At 38.7% G+C, this 18776-nt stretch overlaps 1 protein-coding gene across 5 annotated transcripts in view; it reads left to right on the top strand.

The window, feature by feature from the left end:
- The window catches only part of adam22 (ADAM metallopeptidase domain 22), a 69639-nt gene extending 51234 nt beyond the window's left edge, over window positions 1–18405 (top strand). Inside the window, exons 13-32 of one of the 5 annotated variants that reach the window (XM_023331480.1) lie at window positions 675–765; window positions 846–897; window positions 4315–4414; window positions 4608–4679; window positions 5681–5773; window positions 6077–6157; window positions 6257–6307; window positions 6410–6473; window positions 6639–6744; window positions 6822–6941; window positions 7132–7300; window positions 7411–7522; window positions 8118–8208; window positions 8287–8340; window positions 9556–9756; window positions 10096–10196; window positions 10435–10501; window positions 12406–12495; window positions 15026–15149; window positions 15749–18405. In XM_023331480.1, the coding sequence (XP_023187248.1) occupies window positions 675–765; window positions 846–897; window positions 4315–4414; window positions 4608–4679; window positions 5681–5773; window positions 6077–6157; window positions 6257–6307; window positions 6410–6473; window positions 6639–6744; window positions 6822–6941; window positions 7132–7300; window positions 7411–7522; window positions 8118–8208; window positions 8287–8340; window positions 9556–9756; window positions 10096–10196; window positions 10435–10501; window positions 12406–12495; window positions 15026–15149; window positions 15749–15769 (1860 nt within the window). In that variant the 3' untranslated portion in view covers window positions 15770–18405. Of the gene's footprint in view, window positions 1–674; window positions 766–845; window positions 898–4314; window positions 4415–4607; window positions 4680–5680; window positions 5774–6076; window positions 6158–6256; window positions 6308–6409; window positions 6474–6638; window positions 6745–6821; window positions 6942–7131; window positions 7301–7410; window positions 7523–8117; window positions 8209–8286; window positions 8341–9555; window positions 9757–10095; window positions 10197–10434; window positions 10506–12405; window positions 12496–15025; window positions 15150–15748 lie in introns of those variants that run through there. The other 4 variants (XM_023331481.1, XM_014472548.2, XM_005809113.2 and 1 more) reach the window with 4 other exon arrangements.
- Window positions 18406–18776: the final 371 nt, after the last annotated feature.

An 18776-nucleotide genomic window follows, 5' to 3' on the forward strand; every position in this document is an offset into this window, starting at 1 on the left:
TGTGGCATGCATTTGTATCCAACACACAGTCAATCATTGCACCTTTAACTGGAATTATAGCTGCAGGTCTTTTATGGGTTTGTCCAGCTTGGTGCACATTCAGACTGAAATTATTTGATCTATTTTAAAATCTTGGTACAGATTCATAATCGGACTTTGTCTAGGTCATTACAGAACAAGAAGATATGTTATATTTTCACATCATGATGGGGATGGTGTTTTCAGTGGGATGTGTACCACAGTAAAGGAGGCTAAATACAAATGAAAACTATCCATTGTGTTTTTTCCATTTCAGCTTTATGCACTACTTTGTGTTGTCTCAGTAATATAACTGTAATGGAAAAGGGTAAAATTACACAGAAACTTCTGCAAATCACTGTATTTTCTGTTTTTATTATACATTGGATTTTAAAAATAATTTTGCTTGTGAAGGGAAACAATATGGCAGGACACCCAGAGTTGAAGTTTTGTTGATAGAAGTGAGTTTGAAGATGGTTGATCAGACTTTATGCATTTCAAATCAGACATGCAGATCAGTTATTTTAATTACTTTGGTTTATAATGGTAACTTTATTAGGTTTTATACTAAATATTTCTTTTCCTTAACACTACTACTGTCTTTCTTTACATTTCTTCCTTTTCCTGCTGTTCTGTCTTCTCTCTGTCTGCATCAGTATGGTAAAACAAATGACATGGCCATCACCCTGGCTCAGGCTTTGGGTCAGAACATCGGCATTTTCTCCGATAAGAAGAGGATCCTCAACGGTATGCAGAGAAACCTTACCTAGGTTTTGTTTATTTTATAAAACCACAACTTAAAGCCTAGTTTTTTATTCTTTCTCAAGGTGAATGTAAGTGTGATGATCGATGGGCGGGCTGCATCATGGATGACGTTGGGTAAGTTTTAACAAATGTTTGTTTCTTATTTTTTCTGATCTTTTTGAGATCATTTATAGAGCTGACTTTAGACTCATTCTCAGTTTATGATATACCTCTTCATGGTTTATTGTTTTAATTTAATTTTATTTATCTGTGATGTCTGGTGAGGTAAAAATTTCCACATACATCCCTGAAAAAACTTAAGAGACTACTGCAAAAATGATCAGTTTCTCTGATTATACTCTCTATAGGTAAATGTTTGAGTAAAATGAACATTGTTCTTTTATTCTATGAACTACTGACAACAAGTCTATGAAATTCCAAGCACCAATGTAGTATTTATTTGCAGAAAATGAGAAATGGTCAAAATAATGAAAAAGATGCAGTGCTTTCAGACCTCAAATAGTGCAAAGAAAACAAGATCATAATAATTTAGAAACAACAATATTAATGTTTTAACTCAGAAAGAATTCAGAAATAAATATTTGGTGGAATAACCATGAGGTTTATAACCTCAATGCAGTGGTCTCTTAATTTTGTCCAGAGCTGTATATATAAACAAATAACAATAATATCATGTTATCGTCTGTTGTAGTTCCGTAATTTACCACTAGATGTCAGTCCAGATATGTTCATGCTATTTGGTTTCACCAGATAAGGCTGTCAAAATGTGTCTATCGCCTCCTTGTTAAGATAAGAAAATGGTAAATAATAAGTCACTGTGCATTTTGTGTTGTCAGTTTTCATGCTTAAATTCAGATATTGTCTTGAAGTTGTATTTCTGTGCTGTGAAGGCTTGCTTTGCGTATGGATGTGCGTGTCTGTGCTGCATTTTTGTGTTTGTGAGTGTATACCCCTCTTCTTAAATACATTTTGGTTTTCCCTCTATCCTGAAAGGTACAGCAGGTGAGCAGAAGCTTGCTCTATCGTTGCTTGTGCTGTTTTTTTTTATTTTTGGGGTCTGGGGAACTGAAAGTTGTCAGTCACCTCAACCTTTCCCATATCATTCAGCAGCACCACAGTCACCTCAGCTCCAGCTTCTGTTTTTATTTAGAGCAGTGGCGTCCAAGAAACTTGCCAAAATTTTCAAGTCGAAAATATTCACAGGCAACAACAGTTTTAAAAAAAAAAATTTATTCAAATGAATTTCATGTGATTTTATTTAAGTTTTATTAGCTAATCAAAAAAAGTAAACAAGCAATATTTCAATGAAGCAAACAAAGTAGTTTGATATTTGTTCAGGATTATCTGAGTCATTGTAGAGCCAATAAAAGGACCCAACATGTTTACTTTATTTAAAGGAGGGCGTAAATTTTAAAAATAAATTGTGTTGAATATTTCCTATTGTCTTAAACTACAAAACTGCTATAGTGTATGTCTTTAAAAATACTTCTTGTACTTAGCAAAACTTATGTTTTTCATTCTCCCAACACTGGTTTCAACTAAATATCTGGTTGTTTGTGATCCTATTTTATATTAAATCAAAACTAAAACAAAATCATGGTAAATAAAAGATTTTATATTGTACCCAACTTTTTCTATATTAAGAAGACTTTATTTTGTCTTCTTTTGTCTTGAGAGACCTAGCTAGCATTTAGAAATGTTCACACTTAAGAAAAAGAGTCTATCTGCGTCATCCACCTGCCTTGGCTGGCCAAGTTTGGACCATATTTTATTTATGGTTGCAGGCCGCACAGAATCCTTCCAAGCAGTAGCGGTTCTCTCCTACCTCCACCAATCAGAATACAGGAATTAAACTCAGATTAAGCAACAGAGCACTTGTTCAGGGTGCAACTAATAGACTAATCATTTTTGTCTGTATTGTTAGTGAGTCCCTCTTTCTAATGCTGCTCTGTCCATCAAGAACCGCCACTGCTTCCAAGGACCGCAGATGACTCTGCACTTTGGACACCTCTAGTGTAGACGATATGAACAAATACGGCTCAATAATCTGCTGTATTTTTCATACTACTTCCAAAAATTGCCACATTTAGATAATTTTGTATTTTTTAGTTTTCAGTCAGGGTCACTGGCTGATCTGCGGGGAAAACTTTCCATTCACTTACTTCTAATGAAAAGCTCTCTGCCCTCTCCACGGACAAGTTACTGCTTGTCATCACTTGCTTTTGTCCACTAATAACCGATTGATACAGTCTGCAATGTCATTCTCATCATTTGTCAATATTTACCTCATTTCAGTGTAACAATAGTTCACTTCCTTAACATAGCCTCTTTAGATCCTGCTCTACTTCCTTATCAAAATAAACCAAAGGTTTCATGACAGAGGACAGGTTCTCCTTTTCAGCCTGTCACCTGTGAATGGACCAAGACGCAATCTGAATCTCTAAAGTCAAGTCAATGGTATTTCAGACATTTGTATTCAATGAACCGCCTGTATTTATCTTGTAGTACCTGCTGCATGCCTGACCTAGTTAACCTGAGTAACAGTTTCATGCTGTTTCCACAGGACGTAGCTTCTGTGTGCATGAGCGCGCGGATAGTTGGATAAATATTGAGTTTTTTCAATGTCTGTACCTTTATGACAGACCTGCCAATATTTCCCTCCCCTTAGGGCAATTTGGTTGAAACCAAAACATTAATTGTCTTGTTATTCTTTAAAAGTGAGTTAGTACTCAAGAATGTCTACATTTTCACTTATTCTAAGTTTTCACTTCCTGTCCATTTTAATAACAGATGAATTTCCGCTCTGCAGTGAGAATCTGCTGGAATACTTAGAATAATGATGTCCACAGATGCTTTCCATCCAATATAACCGAGTTTGAGTTATTATGCAAAGAGCAAAGTGAAAAATCTCAGTATCTAGATGTACAAAGCTGTTAGAGACTTGTCTCAAAGCACTCACAGCTGCGACTGCAGCTAAAGGCAGGAAAGTATTGACTTGCTGTGGTTTGCTCCCAACACTCGGAAATGGCTTTGTAACTTTTTCAGATCTGATAGATTCTTTATTTTGTTTAGATCAGGGCATGATGTGTTGCTTTTTCAAATCTTTTACCCTATTTCAGGTTGTCAAACAGGTTCTAGTTAAGTTATTTTTTTGGTTTTTGAGGCCTGTAATCAGGTTAGGTGGTTAGTGAAACTGAACCAGAAAGATATTTTTAGTCATTTAAGTCATGATTTAATATGGAGAATGATTATGTTTTCAAAAAGGATTGGGATTTTCTCTCTCATAAATTGAATCTAAACTGTGTTTGATGATCTGAAGCATTTAACTGCAGACCTGGACCAACAAAGCTGAGGAGAATCCAAGCAAGAGTGATACTCTGATGGTTTTAGACTTCATAAAACGAGATACACATTCAGTTTCAGGGTTTTGTCTGCCTGTGTTTCTGTAGAGGAAAACTCTCTAGCTGTGAGACCTGTGGATGCTCTCTTTTTGGTGCCCTTTTAACAAGGTGTGTGTTTTTTATTTAACAGTTTCTATTTACCGAAGAAGTTTACTGATTGCAACGTGGAGGAGTACCACAACTTTCTGAACAGTGGGGGAGGAGCCTGCCTCTTTAACAAACCTATGAAGGTAAATGACACACACAAACTCTAAATGTAGACACAATCACACCTTAAACAAAGCTCTAATGGTGTGTGAAATCATTTTGTACATTATCTTAGTCTATTCACTTGAATACAAGGTTTCTGTCTGAATCCAATCAGTTTTAATGTACATTTTATTGAAATAATATACATTTTTCCTCTTGTTTTCTCCTGCTCAGCTGCTGGATCCGCCAGAGTGTGGTAATGGCATTTTGGAGGCAGGAGAAGAGTGTGACTGTGGCAGCACTGAGGTGAGCCCAACCACAGTAGGACAGACGCAAGAAATCTATTAAAATACAGTAAAAAAAAAGATAAACAGGATGTTATTCAGGTGTGAGTGACCCAAAGCACAAAACTGCAATCATCTGCTGTGGGGAAAACAATATTTACAGCTGAGACTTTTCTATTAAAGCTTTTTAGAATATTTAGTAATCTGTATATTGTAATATGTGACAGTTCATTTGGGAGAAGATTTGTGAGGTCGGACACTGATGTTGGGTGAGATGGCGTGGCTCTCGGTCTCTGTCGGCTGGTTTGAGGTGATGGCTCTAAGCCGCCCGGTCAACAAGCTCACTTATTGCTTTTAGCCCTGGTTTCCATTCGGACATGTCTGCATGGTCCCACATAGTTTGGAATATGAAATTGTCGTTGTTTGTCCAGGCCTAAATCCAGAGAAAAACTATCAAATCTCACACGTCACAGTGCAGTCAGGTAAGGAGCGTTTTCTTGAAATGACCAAGCTCAGACCCGATCATCAGAATACCAGACAGAGAATCCTGGATTCATCACTCCAGGAAACAAATGCACTTCAGTCTAGAGTTCAGTGGTATCAGCCTGCTGTTGTCCAAAACTGTCCATTTGTTATAACTAACAACCGAGAGTGAAATGTTTGGGAAAGAACGAAATTTAATGAACTGTAGAGGTCTTGACAGTGGTTTGTTCTTCGACAAATGTTTGCACTCTGCATGCCAGCATGCTGGCCACTTCCTCTTACTGTGGAAGTGATCTGTGAAATTATTGATCTAAATCAATAATTTATTGATTTAGAGGCACATCTCAGCACTTTTAGAAATGTTTGGATGGTATCTAGCCTTCTATATGGCAGCAGGGAGAGAGAAACTACATGCTATCTTAATATCTTCATAAAAGCAGGTATCTTGACTGGATAAAAAGAAGTCAGATCTCTGCTTATATTAGCTGCATAACAATACAAGTCATTGTGAACCAGTAGATATTTTGGGTTTTTTTTCAGGAATGTGCCAAAGAGGGTGAGAACTGCTGTAAGAACTGCACTCTGACCAAAGGGTCCAACTGTAGCAACGGGCTATGCTGCAGAAACTGCCAGGTACCAAACAAGACGTGCTAGTCTTCATGATATCTACGTGTCTGTCAAAGTGGCACCAAACTGACTGTGATGAACAAACCAAACCTTTTCTTTCTTCTGATTTAGCAGCTACTAATAAATCTGTGGCTATTTCTGTAATAATACCACTTTAATGTTACATTTTCATTTATTGGATATATTTTCATGTTTGTTAAACTAAGTAGAAAGATGAAATGTTTGGAGATCCTCGTGCATAGAGGATTTACCATCTTTGCTGTGACAATCACTCACTGTCTGTTTAATCTGCTTGATTTGCTGCTGCAGATGGAGGTCATGGGAGTTTTGTGTCGAGATGCGGTGAATGACTGCGACATACCAGAAAAATGCACAGGCAACTCCAGCCAGGTGAGCATGAGCCTTCCTCTGACATTTTATTAGAGGAGCAGTAATAAATCTGTTCAATAGTCCATTACTCGTCACTGTATATTTTATTGTTCGTTTTAGTGTCCACCAAATGTGCACAAGATGGATGGATACACATGTGAAAAAGATCAGGTAAGACATTAGGTTAATTTAAAAGATTTCACTGAGTTTGACTTCAGCTTGAGCTTTGGCAGCTTTTCTTGACTCTTACATTAAGGTTACCTCTTTCTGCAGGGTCGCTGCTTCAATGGAAGGTGCAAAACAAAAGACAGACAGTGCAAGTACATTTGGGGAGAAAGTAAGTGCACAGTGTGGCTATATTACGTAAAAATCTTAATAAAATGCAATACATTTTATGTGTGTAAAATTTGGGTGAGAACAAACTTTAATGGATATTGGTACTTTTCTGGGCCACTGCACAGAAGAAAACTGACAGGTAATTCATCTCTTATGTCTCCATCAGAGGCGACAGCAGCTGACAAGTTCTGCTATGAAAAGCTCAACATTGAAGGGACAGAAAAAGGAAATTGTGGGAAGGAAAAGGACACCTGGATCCAGTGTAACAAACAGTAAGCGTGTCCTTTTGGTCACTTGTAACGTTTGCTTCTCTCCTGTTAATCTGTGTTTCTATACTTCTGTGTTTTAGGGATGTTCACTGCGGCTACCTGCTGTGCTCAAACATCTCTCCCGCCCCGCGGCTGGGCGACCTGCAGGGAGGACTCACCTCTTTCTCAGTCGCTCAGCACGGTGCCCCCCTGGACTGCAGGTATGAAACAGATGAATTTAACAGATTAAGTCTGGTGATGTGTTCTGCTACAAAGCAAAAAATTTTTTTAGAATGTATTTTACATCCTTTTACTGTTAAATGCAGATTTATTTCCCATATAATCCAGAAGCGACACACAGACACAACTCACCCAAACACACTGCTTCTCTCTGTGATGTTCCCCATTCAGCGGTGCGCATGTGCTGATTGACGGAGACACAGACCTGGGGTACGTCGAGGACGGGACGGCCTGCGGAACAGACAGCATCTGTTTGGATCACAAGTGTCTGCCGATTGAACAGTTCAACTTCAGCACCTGTCCTGGCACCACCGCCAAGACCATCTGCTCTGGACACGGAGTACGCGACACTTCTCCTGCACAAACCTCCAGCCACTCATCGAACACGGCATACCGCATATTCGTCAATTACACAAACCTGCTGGTGTTTAATGAACTTCCTCTCTGTAGGTGTGCAGTAATGAGCTGAGGTGTGTGTGCGAACTGGGCTGGACAGGAGACGACTGCTACTCCAGGTCTCCGTTCAGTAACCTTGTGGTGGGACCGACCGCTCCTGTTTCAGGTACAGGTTCAAACGCTGCATCACCAGCATTAAATTCATCTTTCTCCTTCTTGTTTTTCTGTTTCATCTGCAACTCACACTTGTTACCAATCGGTATCTACATTATTACTGTCCTTTTCGTTCACTGTTATTAATTCAATCTGCATTTTATGCATGTCACTCCTTTTTTTGTCGTTATTTTTATGCTCGTTTTTTGTTGACAGACTGATCTCTTTGATGGATTGCCTCGAGGTCAGAGTTTCAGTTTCTTTTTCACTGTTTGTTCTGTTTTTGTTTCCACTTTCTGGTTGTTTTCCGCGCTCATCCCAGGCCTCTGTAATTTAAAACTCATGTTATAAAGTATTACGGTGTTCTTTCTTAAGAATGGGAAGCTAAACCCTGCAGATGGTGAAGGTCTTTTCAGTTTATTATTCCTTCTCTTCCTTTCAAACCCTTTCCACTGGTTCTCTGGTGTTTTATTGTTTCCCTCTGCTGTGTTTTGTGGTTTGTGTTTCCCCCAAATGATCAGATTGCTCACAAGACCACAAGCCTAACCCAATCAATTAACACACATTTGGCTCCCCACTGTCATCTCCTCCATCTCTGTCTTCCTCAGGTATCACCAGCACCAACATCATTATCGGGGCCATCACTGGCTCCATCCTCTTCCTCGCTCTCATACTGGCTGTCACAGCCTGGTGCTACAAGTGAGTGTCCGCACAGGCCTAAGGAGTGATGATATTGGCTAAGGATGAGCTGAAATCAGAAATTTGTTCTCTTCACAGGAGCTACAAAAAGAGACGATATGCTGAATCTGAGGTTCACAGGAGATTCTGCCGGTTTGCTGCTTTTCGTTCTTGTTTTTCTTTCAGTCTTGTCACAAAATGCACAGCAATGCTGTGGTAGGTGTGAATGTGTTCAGTAAATTGAGGTAACCTTTAAATTCTAGTTGGAAGCAAAAGTTTTTTGAATGCTTCAGATCTTGTGATAAAGTGTTGTCATTTAGATCAATTAATCCTTCGTATAAATGGTAGTTAACTCTGCTTTAGTTAGTCCCACTTTAGATATTGTGTTTGGTAAAAGTACATTTTAACACTCACGGCTAATATTGCACGGCTGTAATTAGGAAACATTTTTAAATTATATTACATCTAATTACTGGTCAGTTTAGTGGATAATATAGCATTATACTTTTCAAGTTGATGCACTATAAATATATTTAATGGGACCAATCAAAACAGCGAGCAGAGAAGAGCCTTTGCAACACTCTAGTCAAAATATTTAGCCTCTGAGGCAGACAAACGGGAAAGACTGAGATGCAGATCTTTAGCTGCAGAGCTGGACCAACAAAGCTGAGGAGAATCCAAGCGAGAGTGATACTCTGATGTTTGAGAATAATTTAAAATTTACTAGGAACTGAGTTGATAGCCTCATTATGTTGGCTAATCTACTACTTAATTTAGGCACAAATACACACAGGGATAAACTCGTCTCTAAAGGACCTAGGGTTAATATGGTCAATAATAAATCAAGCGAACTTTAACAAGCAGTGGACCCAGACTGAAGCTAACAGACTGACACTTTTAACCCTATTTACAAAGTAAAATGTCCCAGAAGTTACCAGTGCAATCTTTTTTTTCTTACAAATGAGCAAATATCTGTCAAAGTTTCTAAAATATTTTTTTGGTGCAATGACACTTTGGTTCTTGTTACTGAAATCACATGTTGACACATTTACACATATTCCCGACCAGGGGTTATTAACTGTTGTTACTGTTTTGTATTTAATAAGGTAGAGGTTGTGTGATGAAAAAGTTTTTTTTAGTTGAGTTGACAAAATGCATATTTCCAAAATTGTTAAATGTAGCAAAACCAGAAGCTTTGCATAAACTGAAACTGTGCTTCAGACAACTTTCAAATCTCTGGAATAAGTTTGTTTAATTCAATATGTTGCACTACAAGAAAATCATCACTCAGACATAAAAAAATATCTGGTGGGAATTTTATGGGGTCCATTTATATGGCATCTAAAGATATTCATTTGGTGTTTCCAGACAAATTCCCCCCGGTGACTATGTCACCAAACCCGGGGATGCAGATTCATTTTACAGCGACATGCCTCCGGGCGTCAGCACCAACTCCGGATGCAGCTCCAAGAAGAGGTCAGCCTGCCTGTCCCACCTGCAGATTTGCACGCTGTCCTTCACTCCATCCTTCCCATCCATTTCTCAGAACTTCTCAGTGTTTGGCTTCAGGTTTGCCATTTCATCATCCCTCATTCATTTGCTTGTTTCCAATGTTTTTGAAATTGCTGATGGAGATCTCACTCATAATATGTGTCCATATTATGCTTTTGGGAGTACCATGGCTTTCATGGTATGAGCATTTTTAAAGCTAAATAAAATGTCAAAATGGGGAAACATCTTGACATTGAAGGACTGAGTCACTCATGGTGCTGTATACTCACTTCTACTCACGTTTAGATAACATACTAACCGTCGTCTACGTTTCCTCTTGTCTCCAAAAATTGCTCTAGACTCATAAAATGTTAAAGGAACACTGTTAAGCGGTTTTATTTGTGTTTATGTGGATAGATCTAACGGCCTGTCCCACTCATGGAGCGAGAGGATTCCAGATGCCAAACACATCACCGACATCTGTGAAAACGGGAGACCACGGAGCAATTCGTGGCAAGGTGACGCGCTGATACGCTGAAGCAGACGTACTTCCTGAACACGGAAATTTAAATATGATTAAATACGACCCCTCCGATCACTTTATGCTTTGATTAATGTGATTTAGTGTGGAGTTAATGTTCTCCATTGTGAAATGAAACATTTTCAGGAGCTAAATTTGTTCAATATCAGACTTCTTGTATGAGCATGAACATAATCATTTGTTCCTCAGGTCTCTTACTTTAACTTTCTTTCCAGGAAACCTCAGCGGTAATCGGAAGAAGCTGAAAGGGAAGAAGTTCAGGGCTCGCTCCAACTCCACAGAGTGAGTTCACCTCGGTGTCAGCATCTGCTCAGCAATCTGAAAATTATTTTTTATAGGGGGAAACAAGTAACATTTAGTGTCAACAAATCCAACAAAAACAGAAAAACTCAAGTTGTTTAGAAGTAATGGTTTTGCTTACAAAATACATTGAAGTTTTGTAAGTAAAATGCAGATTTTGAAGATTCAATGTTAAAGAATAAATGTGATATTTTAGAGCTGAAAATCATAAATCCATGAAAGTACGGATTTGTTTTTGGCGCAGATAAGCAACTTAATCACACATTTTTATGACAACAGAGCATTTTAAAGCCAGGCCTTGTCTAAAATGGAAAGTGCATTAGCATGTATGGATGATGTATTATTTTAAACTGCAGAAGGGTGAAATATGTCTGAAGACCATGTTGTTAAATTAAATCGATAACCTCTTTCTAAACACTTTTCTGCTGCATGTCCTCCCACAATAATTAGCTATAGTTGAGACTAATATTACATATACATTTTGTGACTTCCTGTCCAGCCACTACATGTTGTTGAAGGAAATCTAACCGTGGACAAGCTTGTAGAGTTTAACCTCAGAAAAACGTTTTGACGACAACATAGCAGTTGAACCCTAAAACAGACTGTGTGGGAAAAGTGAGACTTTCAGCTACTTTCTTTCACTGTTACTGTGTTTTACAGAATCATTGTACTCCTCGGTAATATCAGTATCCACATTTCTCAGGGAAATAGGAATGCTAGCATAAACACATGTGTATCAGAATAGAAATGCTGGTCAGAACAGGAGCAGAAATTACTTCTACCTCAATGCTGCCAGAATAACAGCACTTTTAAAATCCCTTGTTACCTTTGGTGCCGGTTTTTTAGGTCTCTGATTAAGCTTCTGCTCTTCGACAATAGATACATCACTACAGTATATGCCAGTACAAATGTTTATCTTGTCGATATACATTTAAGCTAAAGACTTTAATATTACTACTTTTTTCCTGGGAGGAAAAAGTACAAGTTCATTGTTGCACGCAGTCTCATCATTTATTGAACACAAATAAAAAGAAAAGACTATAAAATTTGCCCTTTAAATAAGTAACTTTTTGTGTCAGAATGAGCTATAATCTTGACTGCAAACTTGAAGCAACAAGGTTTTAAAATTTAAGACTGAAAATTAACTAAAGTGATGCTGTTTAGAGAAAAAGTTTATCAGTATTTGAAAAAGCACCGGTCTGATTTGAAGCCAGGTTCTGGCGACCCAATATGTTTCAGATTTGTTGACAGTTGAAATAAAGATCCCACTTCTTACATTAAAGGGCGCTTGTAGAAAATATTTGTTTTAGAGGAAAGAAGCAGAGCTCACATTGCTCTTCTCACCAGAGTGAATGCTTTATCTGGCTTTTTTTACTTCATCTTTTAATCCTAAAATTTTGCTCTGAGCCTGTGAATGAATCAAATATCTTGTTTGTTGACTGTGAGTGTACGATATTCAGCGTGCATCGACCGCCTCTTTGTCTGCCGTGTTTGCTTGTTTGTTTCCCCCCCCACACTTGATTAAGATCTCTTTTGCACACGAAGCAGTCTGTAGTGCACTAGCTGTCTTGAGCATGTTGCCGACTAAGTGGCTGCTGAGAAGCTGGCTGCTTGGAATGATGCGACCAAAACGCAGCCGAGCCTGTAACACACAACACTGTTTGTTTGTTCATGGTGTTGTGTTCATCTGAATCCACACTCAGGTCTGTCCACCACCTTCAGCTCAAACTCTATCTTTGCTCTGCTCTCCTAAGATGTTTCCTCTGTTGTCCCTCATTTGCTTACTGGTAGATTATTCAACTCCCTCTTTCCGTATCTCTCTCTTCTCTCCCTCCTTGTGTTGGTTCCATGATCCCCATCCCTTCCTACCTCCCCTCCCCCCACAGGTATTTAACCCCTCGCAACAAATCAGAGTTTTATGATGTAACTAAATGGGTAGAAGATGTGAATAAAAACACTCAAGGACCTTTCCTTAGGTATTAACTCAGATCATGTCCCCTACCTCACATGCTTGTCTAAAGTTCCCTCACTTTTGATTTGTTTTCTGGTTTGGATTTAAGAGTTTGTACCAATTTGGTCTTTTTTCCCCCCCTACAGTTCTTAAAGAAACAGGCATGTTGCTGTGTGGAGTTCTCAGAAGGGAAAAACAAGTTAAAAGAATCAATATAGATTATTTCCATGTTTATCAGCTCTGTTTTTTATTTGCAGATATTTTTTTATATATTTTTTTGCTTCACTTCCATACACAAATTAGGATTAAACATATAAAAGAATCATTAAAGTTATTTTTCTCCTAATTTTCCGTATTCCCTTCTTTGCTCCCTTTCTCCCCTCCCTCCAGTCTCTTGTTACCTCTGCATGTTCAGTGTTGTTCCTTTCCAGTAAGTGTTGGTGGATTTGCCCCGCACCGCTCCCACTGACTTCTCATGCACCAGGTCGATGTCAGAGCTGAGGCTAAGATTTTCAGCTCTGACATCTTCCCTGTCCTGTTGTGACAAAGTCAACTCTGATTGTGCCCGAAGTCTATAGATGGTTGCAAGTTTTTCACTGCCAATCACCAGACGACAACCACAAGCACTGGAATCTATAGACTTTCCCCGTTTCCAGAGGCTCATTGTTCATCCTCCCTGTTTTACTTCAACTAGAGAAAGATCCCAACAAAAGAATAGAGGGACATGGAGCCAGAAAGCAAACTTACAATTTAGCTGCAAAGCTTTTAGTAAAGTGCCCTGAAACGACATTTGTTGTGAATTGTTGCTACATAAATAACCTGAATTCAATTCAATTAAAATAATAGAATACCTCCTTTGTTTACTTATTGTGTTGTTAAAATCTGTAAAAGGCAAATAGTTTTCCCCAGCACTATAATTACTTGGTCTTCATATATGAATTATTTTTTATATTAAGGAGAATGCTTCTGGCTCCACTCTCTGTTTTTTTGTCAGGCTGGGACATTTCGACCGTCGCACTGCAGGTGGTTCTTGTGTACAAGCTGCTGCACATGGGACAATCTCCCTCTCTTCTTACTACAGTGGTGCTTTAAATTTCACAAAACATTTTGGTAGTTTCTGCATTTCTGAGTATGGATGACCTAAACCATCACTGGATGCAGAGGTTGTAAAAGTTGCAAAAAATCCCTATGCCTATCTGGTATTTTATAAGTGTTAATCACTCCTGCACAAAAACAGAGTAAAACTAACTTTGGGATATTGGTGGACTGCTTGTCTCTGGAGCTTCTGCCACCTAAATATTAATCTAAATTCTGGATAAGGGCATTTCACATCATTAACTTCTATTTCCTTAACCTGTTTTCATTAGATATGTTGTTTTACTAAAGCACAGTCTTTCTTTAAATACAGCTTACTGACAGATAATAATCCCTTTCTAACTATAAAGAGTCATCATCCATCACCCAGCAACTGTCTCTGCCCGCTTGTCCTTTCAGAGTAGCAAGGCATCTGGGTCCAATGTCCAGATGCAGCTTACAGCTTGGATCAGTCCATTACAGGGAACACACAGGACAAACAGCCATGCACATACTTTCATACCAACGGACAATCTGGATAAACTAACTTAACTGTGGGAGGAATCTGGAGTACCCAGAGAGAACCAACACATGCATAGGGAGAACAGACAAACTCCAGGCAGAAAGACCCCAGACTTTCTATAAAATGATCATAATTTCAGAGAGAAAAGAACAAAACAAAGGATGCAGAAGATTAAAATACATTTTAAAAGTTTCATCCCAACAAATATTCAATATATAAAACCAGTGTGCATTATAACCTAAACATTACAGGATTGTGAAGAAGAATGTGGTTAATTTCTTAAAATTTTGAAAAGATTTTTTTAGAAATGAAAAAATATATTGCCAGCTTAAACATTAGCATTCTTTGGCTACCCCATGATGCTTTATACTAGACTTTATTGGTTTGATTCTATATGGTAGAAAACTTTAAACTGTGATGATTTTGGTCATATTTATTCAGAACTAATGAATATGAATATTTAGAAACATTTAAGCACCACTGTATGTTATTGATTCCCAGCTGTGGTCTGGTCTGCTTTCCTCTGATTGAGCCAGTCAATCAGCTAAACAGGAGAAGCTTCCATTCATTTTCAACACATATAAATGAATATTTCCTTATTCTACTGTGGTTTTGCACATTTTGAACTTTAAGGCATGCAAGTCGCAGAAGACGGCAGCTGGGAACAACAGTGCACAGAGGTTGCTCTGAAAAGCTGAGCCCTGATTGGTTTTCGTTATGTTTCAGATGAGTGGTAGCTTCAACTTTAAAGAGCAACCTCTGCCTTAGTGATGGTGAAACTGATGGTTACTGGAGCAGCTAAAGAAAGATGTTGCCCAAAGTCACAGATCTAACATTAGCTCAACATTTTGTGTCTAACCTCATTTAGCCATCTGTGTCTTTGGTCAACATGCTGGTGCACCAGCTGCAGAAGGAGAAAGCAAAAAGTCTAACAGTGTCACCTTCGCTTTTTCCTCAGGACACTTTCCCCTGCCAAGTCCCCGACTTCTTCTACAGGATCCATTGCATCCAGCAGAAGATACCCATATCCCATGCCTCCACTGCCGGACGACCAGAGGAAAGCCAACAGGCAGAGCGCCAGGGTGAGCACAATTCAAAACCAGACTGTTGCGTTTAGAAAAGTTGTGACAGCAATGAATAGGGAACCGGATTGTAAGAAAACACCGCAGAGTTTCTCCATGTGTGTGCACATCACTCAGGCTCCACATACACGGCATTGATACAGAATTTATTTAAGTGCTATACAAATGTCAGTAAGAATGTTACTTAATCTCATTCTAAACTATGCAGATGCTCAGTCTGCACTGATGAAAACAGTTGTAGAATGTAATGCAGTATGATATTTCCCTATTAAGTATTTCTGACACTGGGGATTCATTTGAACCTGGAGATGCTATAGTGAGACGAGTTTAGGGATTTTCTAATGTGTTAATTAATGATGCCCACCAGAGTTAATAACACATTTTAATTTATTTTAGTCATATTCTTTTGACAAATATATGATTTTCATGCAGTTTAGTGATCTATATGCTTTGTAGAAAAATTTATTTTACTTGAGGCGGTAAGAAGAAGATAATTTGCAACTTATATTTGAAAAGGTGCTATTGTTATTGTTTTTATTATTAATGCAGAAGTTTATCTCTTTCTCGCCTGTTTGCCTCCCTCCCTTCTTCTCTTCCAGCTTTGGGAAACATCAATATAACTCTGACGAAAGCTCCTAAGAAAGTACACAAGTCTCCTTTTCTACACACAGAAAACCGAAAAAAAAAGCATATAAAATTGACTCTAAAGCTCCTAAAGAGAGAGAAAGAGACAGACAGAGTGACCGGAATAGAAAGGACGTAGACAGACATCTATTAGGGTGAACAAATATGTTCGGGGCGGACTCTGCAAGAAGACGCAGAGAAACGAGCCTCCTGGAGCTCAGACCGAGCTGTTCGTTTGTGCTGAAGCCTCAAAAATCGGACTGGACCCCCCCCCCCCGAACTCTACACACCTTTCATAGATCAGCTCTTGTCACAGTCTCTTCAGACACACCGTCACCCACCCTAAGGCGTTGGAGCTCCTCTCTGAAGGAAGCGAAGGAGGCAGAAAGAAGCTATCACATCTCTCTTGAGTCTGCACTGACTGATTTTTGCAGGATGTTGTTTGAATTGGAAGTCCAGCATTGTGTGCATGAGAGAAGCCCTGATTATCAGCTACATCTACCCGGCATAAAGAAGAGCAGCAGTCTGATTTGAAGGGAAAGCATGCATCTGCATTAAAACTAACCCATGTGTCACCAGATATATTTCACTTCTTGAACCGATCCTGCCCTCCTGTTATTCCAGTTCCCCAGAAATTTGCTGTTGTGTGTGTAAATATGTACAGTAAAGTACACACAGAGTATGCTTGTGCTTTTATTTTGAAAGACAAAAGCATAGAGAATACTCAGCTCATTGTTTTAGCCGTAGACAGAGGCGATGTCTGTAGATAAATATGAAGACCCTGCACTGTCCTGTCAGGGTTTCTATTTTTGATTGTTTTTTTGTTTTTTTCGTCTTTTCGGTGGATCTTCCTCGCTTCATCCATCAACAGCAGAATGTGTCTTTTTACATCATGTTTGCATTATTTTCTAATAATCTCTGTGATAAACTTGCAGATGATTGTGACACATTTGGAGCTCAGACCTCTCCGGACGAGTATTATTTTAGCATAAATAAGATAGTTCTCCGTTCCATTTCCCATTGAGTTTAATGGACTCGGATGTGTTTGCTGTAGTTTATAGACGTGCCACTTATCACTTATCATGTTGTTTTTGGAAATGTGCTCCCTGATTGTACCTGGGAATGTTTGAGACCAGTGTGCCGTCCCCCTTTTTTCACAGGAAAGTCCCTCACTTCACCTCACTTGAATGTGAGCCGTAGAGACGAATGTGGCCGGCTGAACTCGAACTGGATCTGTACATTTTTTTTAAATGTGCATTTTTGGATTTAGCTGTGAGGGTTCGAGTTGTTCGAGCCTTTGTAAATGATTAACTATGCTGTACAGTGCTTGCTGTTTGAGCTTGTGAAGACCAATGGCATGGCCGTTCTATATCTTAAGTTATATCTCCGGTTGGCTAAGTGTGAGACCATAACGAGGAAAACGAGCATGTCACTGAAAGTCTTGAGCCCTGCTCCGTTTGTCTTAACGCGGTTTGTGTCCCTCCGCCGCTCAGCAGTGGAACTTCAGAGTCAAGTCGTGTTTCTGTCGCACCTGTGCAGCTATTTAAGGTGGATGTCCTGCTTCCTAACAGCAAGTTCTTCGTACAGTTGCGACTCGTTGCTCTACCTTGTGTAGAAGCCGTCGTCTTAAAGCTCTGAGTTTGTCATTTTACGAGTGTTTCTGTTCCTCTTTTACATTTGTACTTCATGTATGCATTTGATCTGTATAGGTAAAGCCATCCTCACAATATTGAACTAATATTGCTTCAAACATCTTGTTTTTAAGTATCTTTTCAATGTTCACCATTTTGTCAGCATTACAGGGTTCCTACAAAATTTCAAGCTCTCATAATCTCTGACTCAAATTTCTGGAGTTTTTCTTTTTTTTGCCATTCAGGACATTTGAGTTCAAAACATTCACCTACAGTCCATGAAAAGTGCTTGCACCCCCTTACAGATTTCTTTGGCTTTATCTTTTTGTGTCCCTCAAAAATGTTTAGAATGTTTAATTTCAGAGAAAGATCATTTAAATTATTTAAAAAGTGCAGTTTTCAAGAAAAATTATATTTATTGAAAAAAAAATCTTTCCAAACCAACCTGGCTCTATTTGAAAAAGTTAATTATCCCCTGAACCTAATAACTGGTTGTGCTACAATTGGCAGCAACAACTGGCTTCAGAATATTTTCTGATAATTGGCAATCAGTCTTACTGTGGAGTAGATTTAATTTCACGCAGGTCCAGGTTGGTTTGGATAGTTTTCCTTCCTTAACAAATAAAACCATCAGTTCAAAACCTTTTGCATTTACTCAAATTATCTTTGTCGCTATTAAATGTTATCTAAAAGGTGAGGCACAAAACAGAATAAATACGTAAAGGGAAATGCATAAAATAGACAAAGTGTAAGAACCACCAGTTCTTTAAAATCCTGACTGAAGAGGATTTAGTGGCTAAAACAGCACTGGGAAATTGCCTTTTTGATTTCTAAATGTTTTCATACATAATTTCTCTGTCAGTAACTCAAAGTCAAAACTTGAGTTGTGATTTGGCACATCTGGGATAAAACAAAAATTAAGACATTTTAAAAATGAACTTATTTTTCAGGAAGTTAAAATTTTATTTTTTCACGGATCAAACAACGAATATAGCTGTGAACTTTTCCATACCGTTTTATTTTTCCTAACTTATCCAGATAAGGAAAATAACACATTTATATTCCAGACTTTTCCAAGACGGTGTAGGAACCCTGGTATTATGTACAGCAACCATTCGACTGGTAATAAGTGCTTTATTGTATTTTTTCTTTCTTTGCTCTAGAGTTCTGCTCCTCTCATTTTTCCTGAGGCGAGCATCATTTCTAGAGCTGCTGAGTGACGTTTTAACACAATAATACTGTGTTCGATGAAGACATTCGTTCTGGTGTCCTGGATTTGCACTGCACAACCCTCGGAGCGCAGCCTGCGAGGAACGCCTCCGTCAAACCTGTCTGGATTCAGCTTGCACAAACAGCTGGACTGACCAGTCCA

This window comes from Xiphophorus maculatus, chromosome 3 (genome assembly GCF_002775205.1).
Source record: "Xiphophorus maculatus strain JP 163 A chromosome 3, X_maculatus-5.0-male, whole genome shotgun sequence".
Classification (NCBI taxonomy): domain Eukaryota; kingdom Metazoa; phylum Chordata; class Actinopteri; order Cyprinodontiformes; family Poeciliidae; genus Xiphophorus; species Xiphophorus maculatus.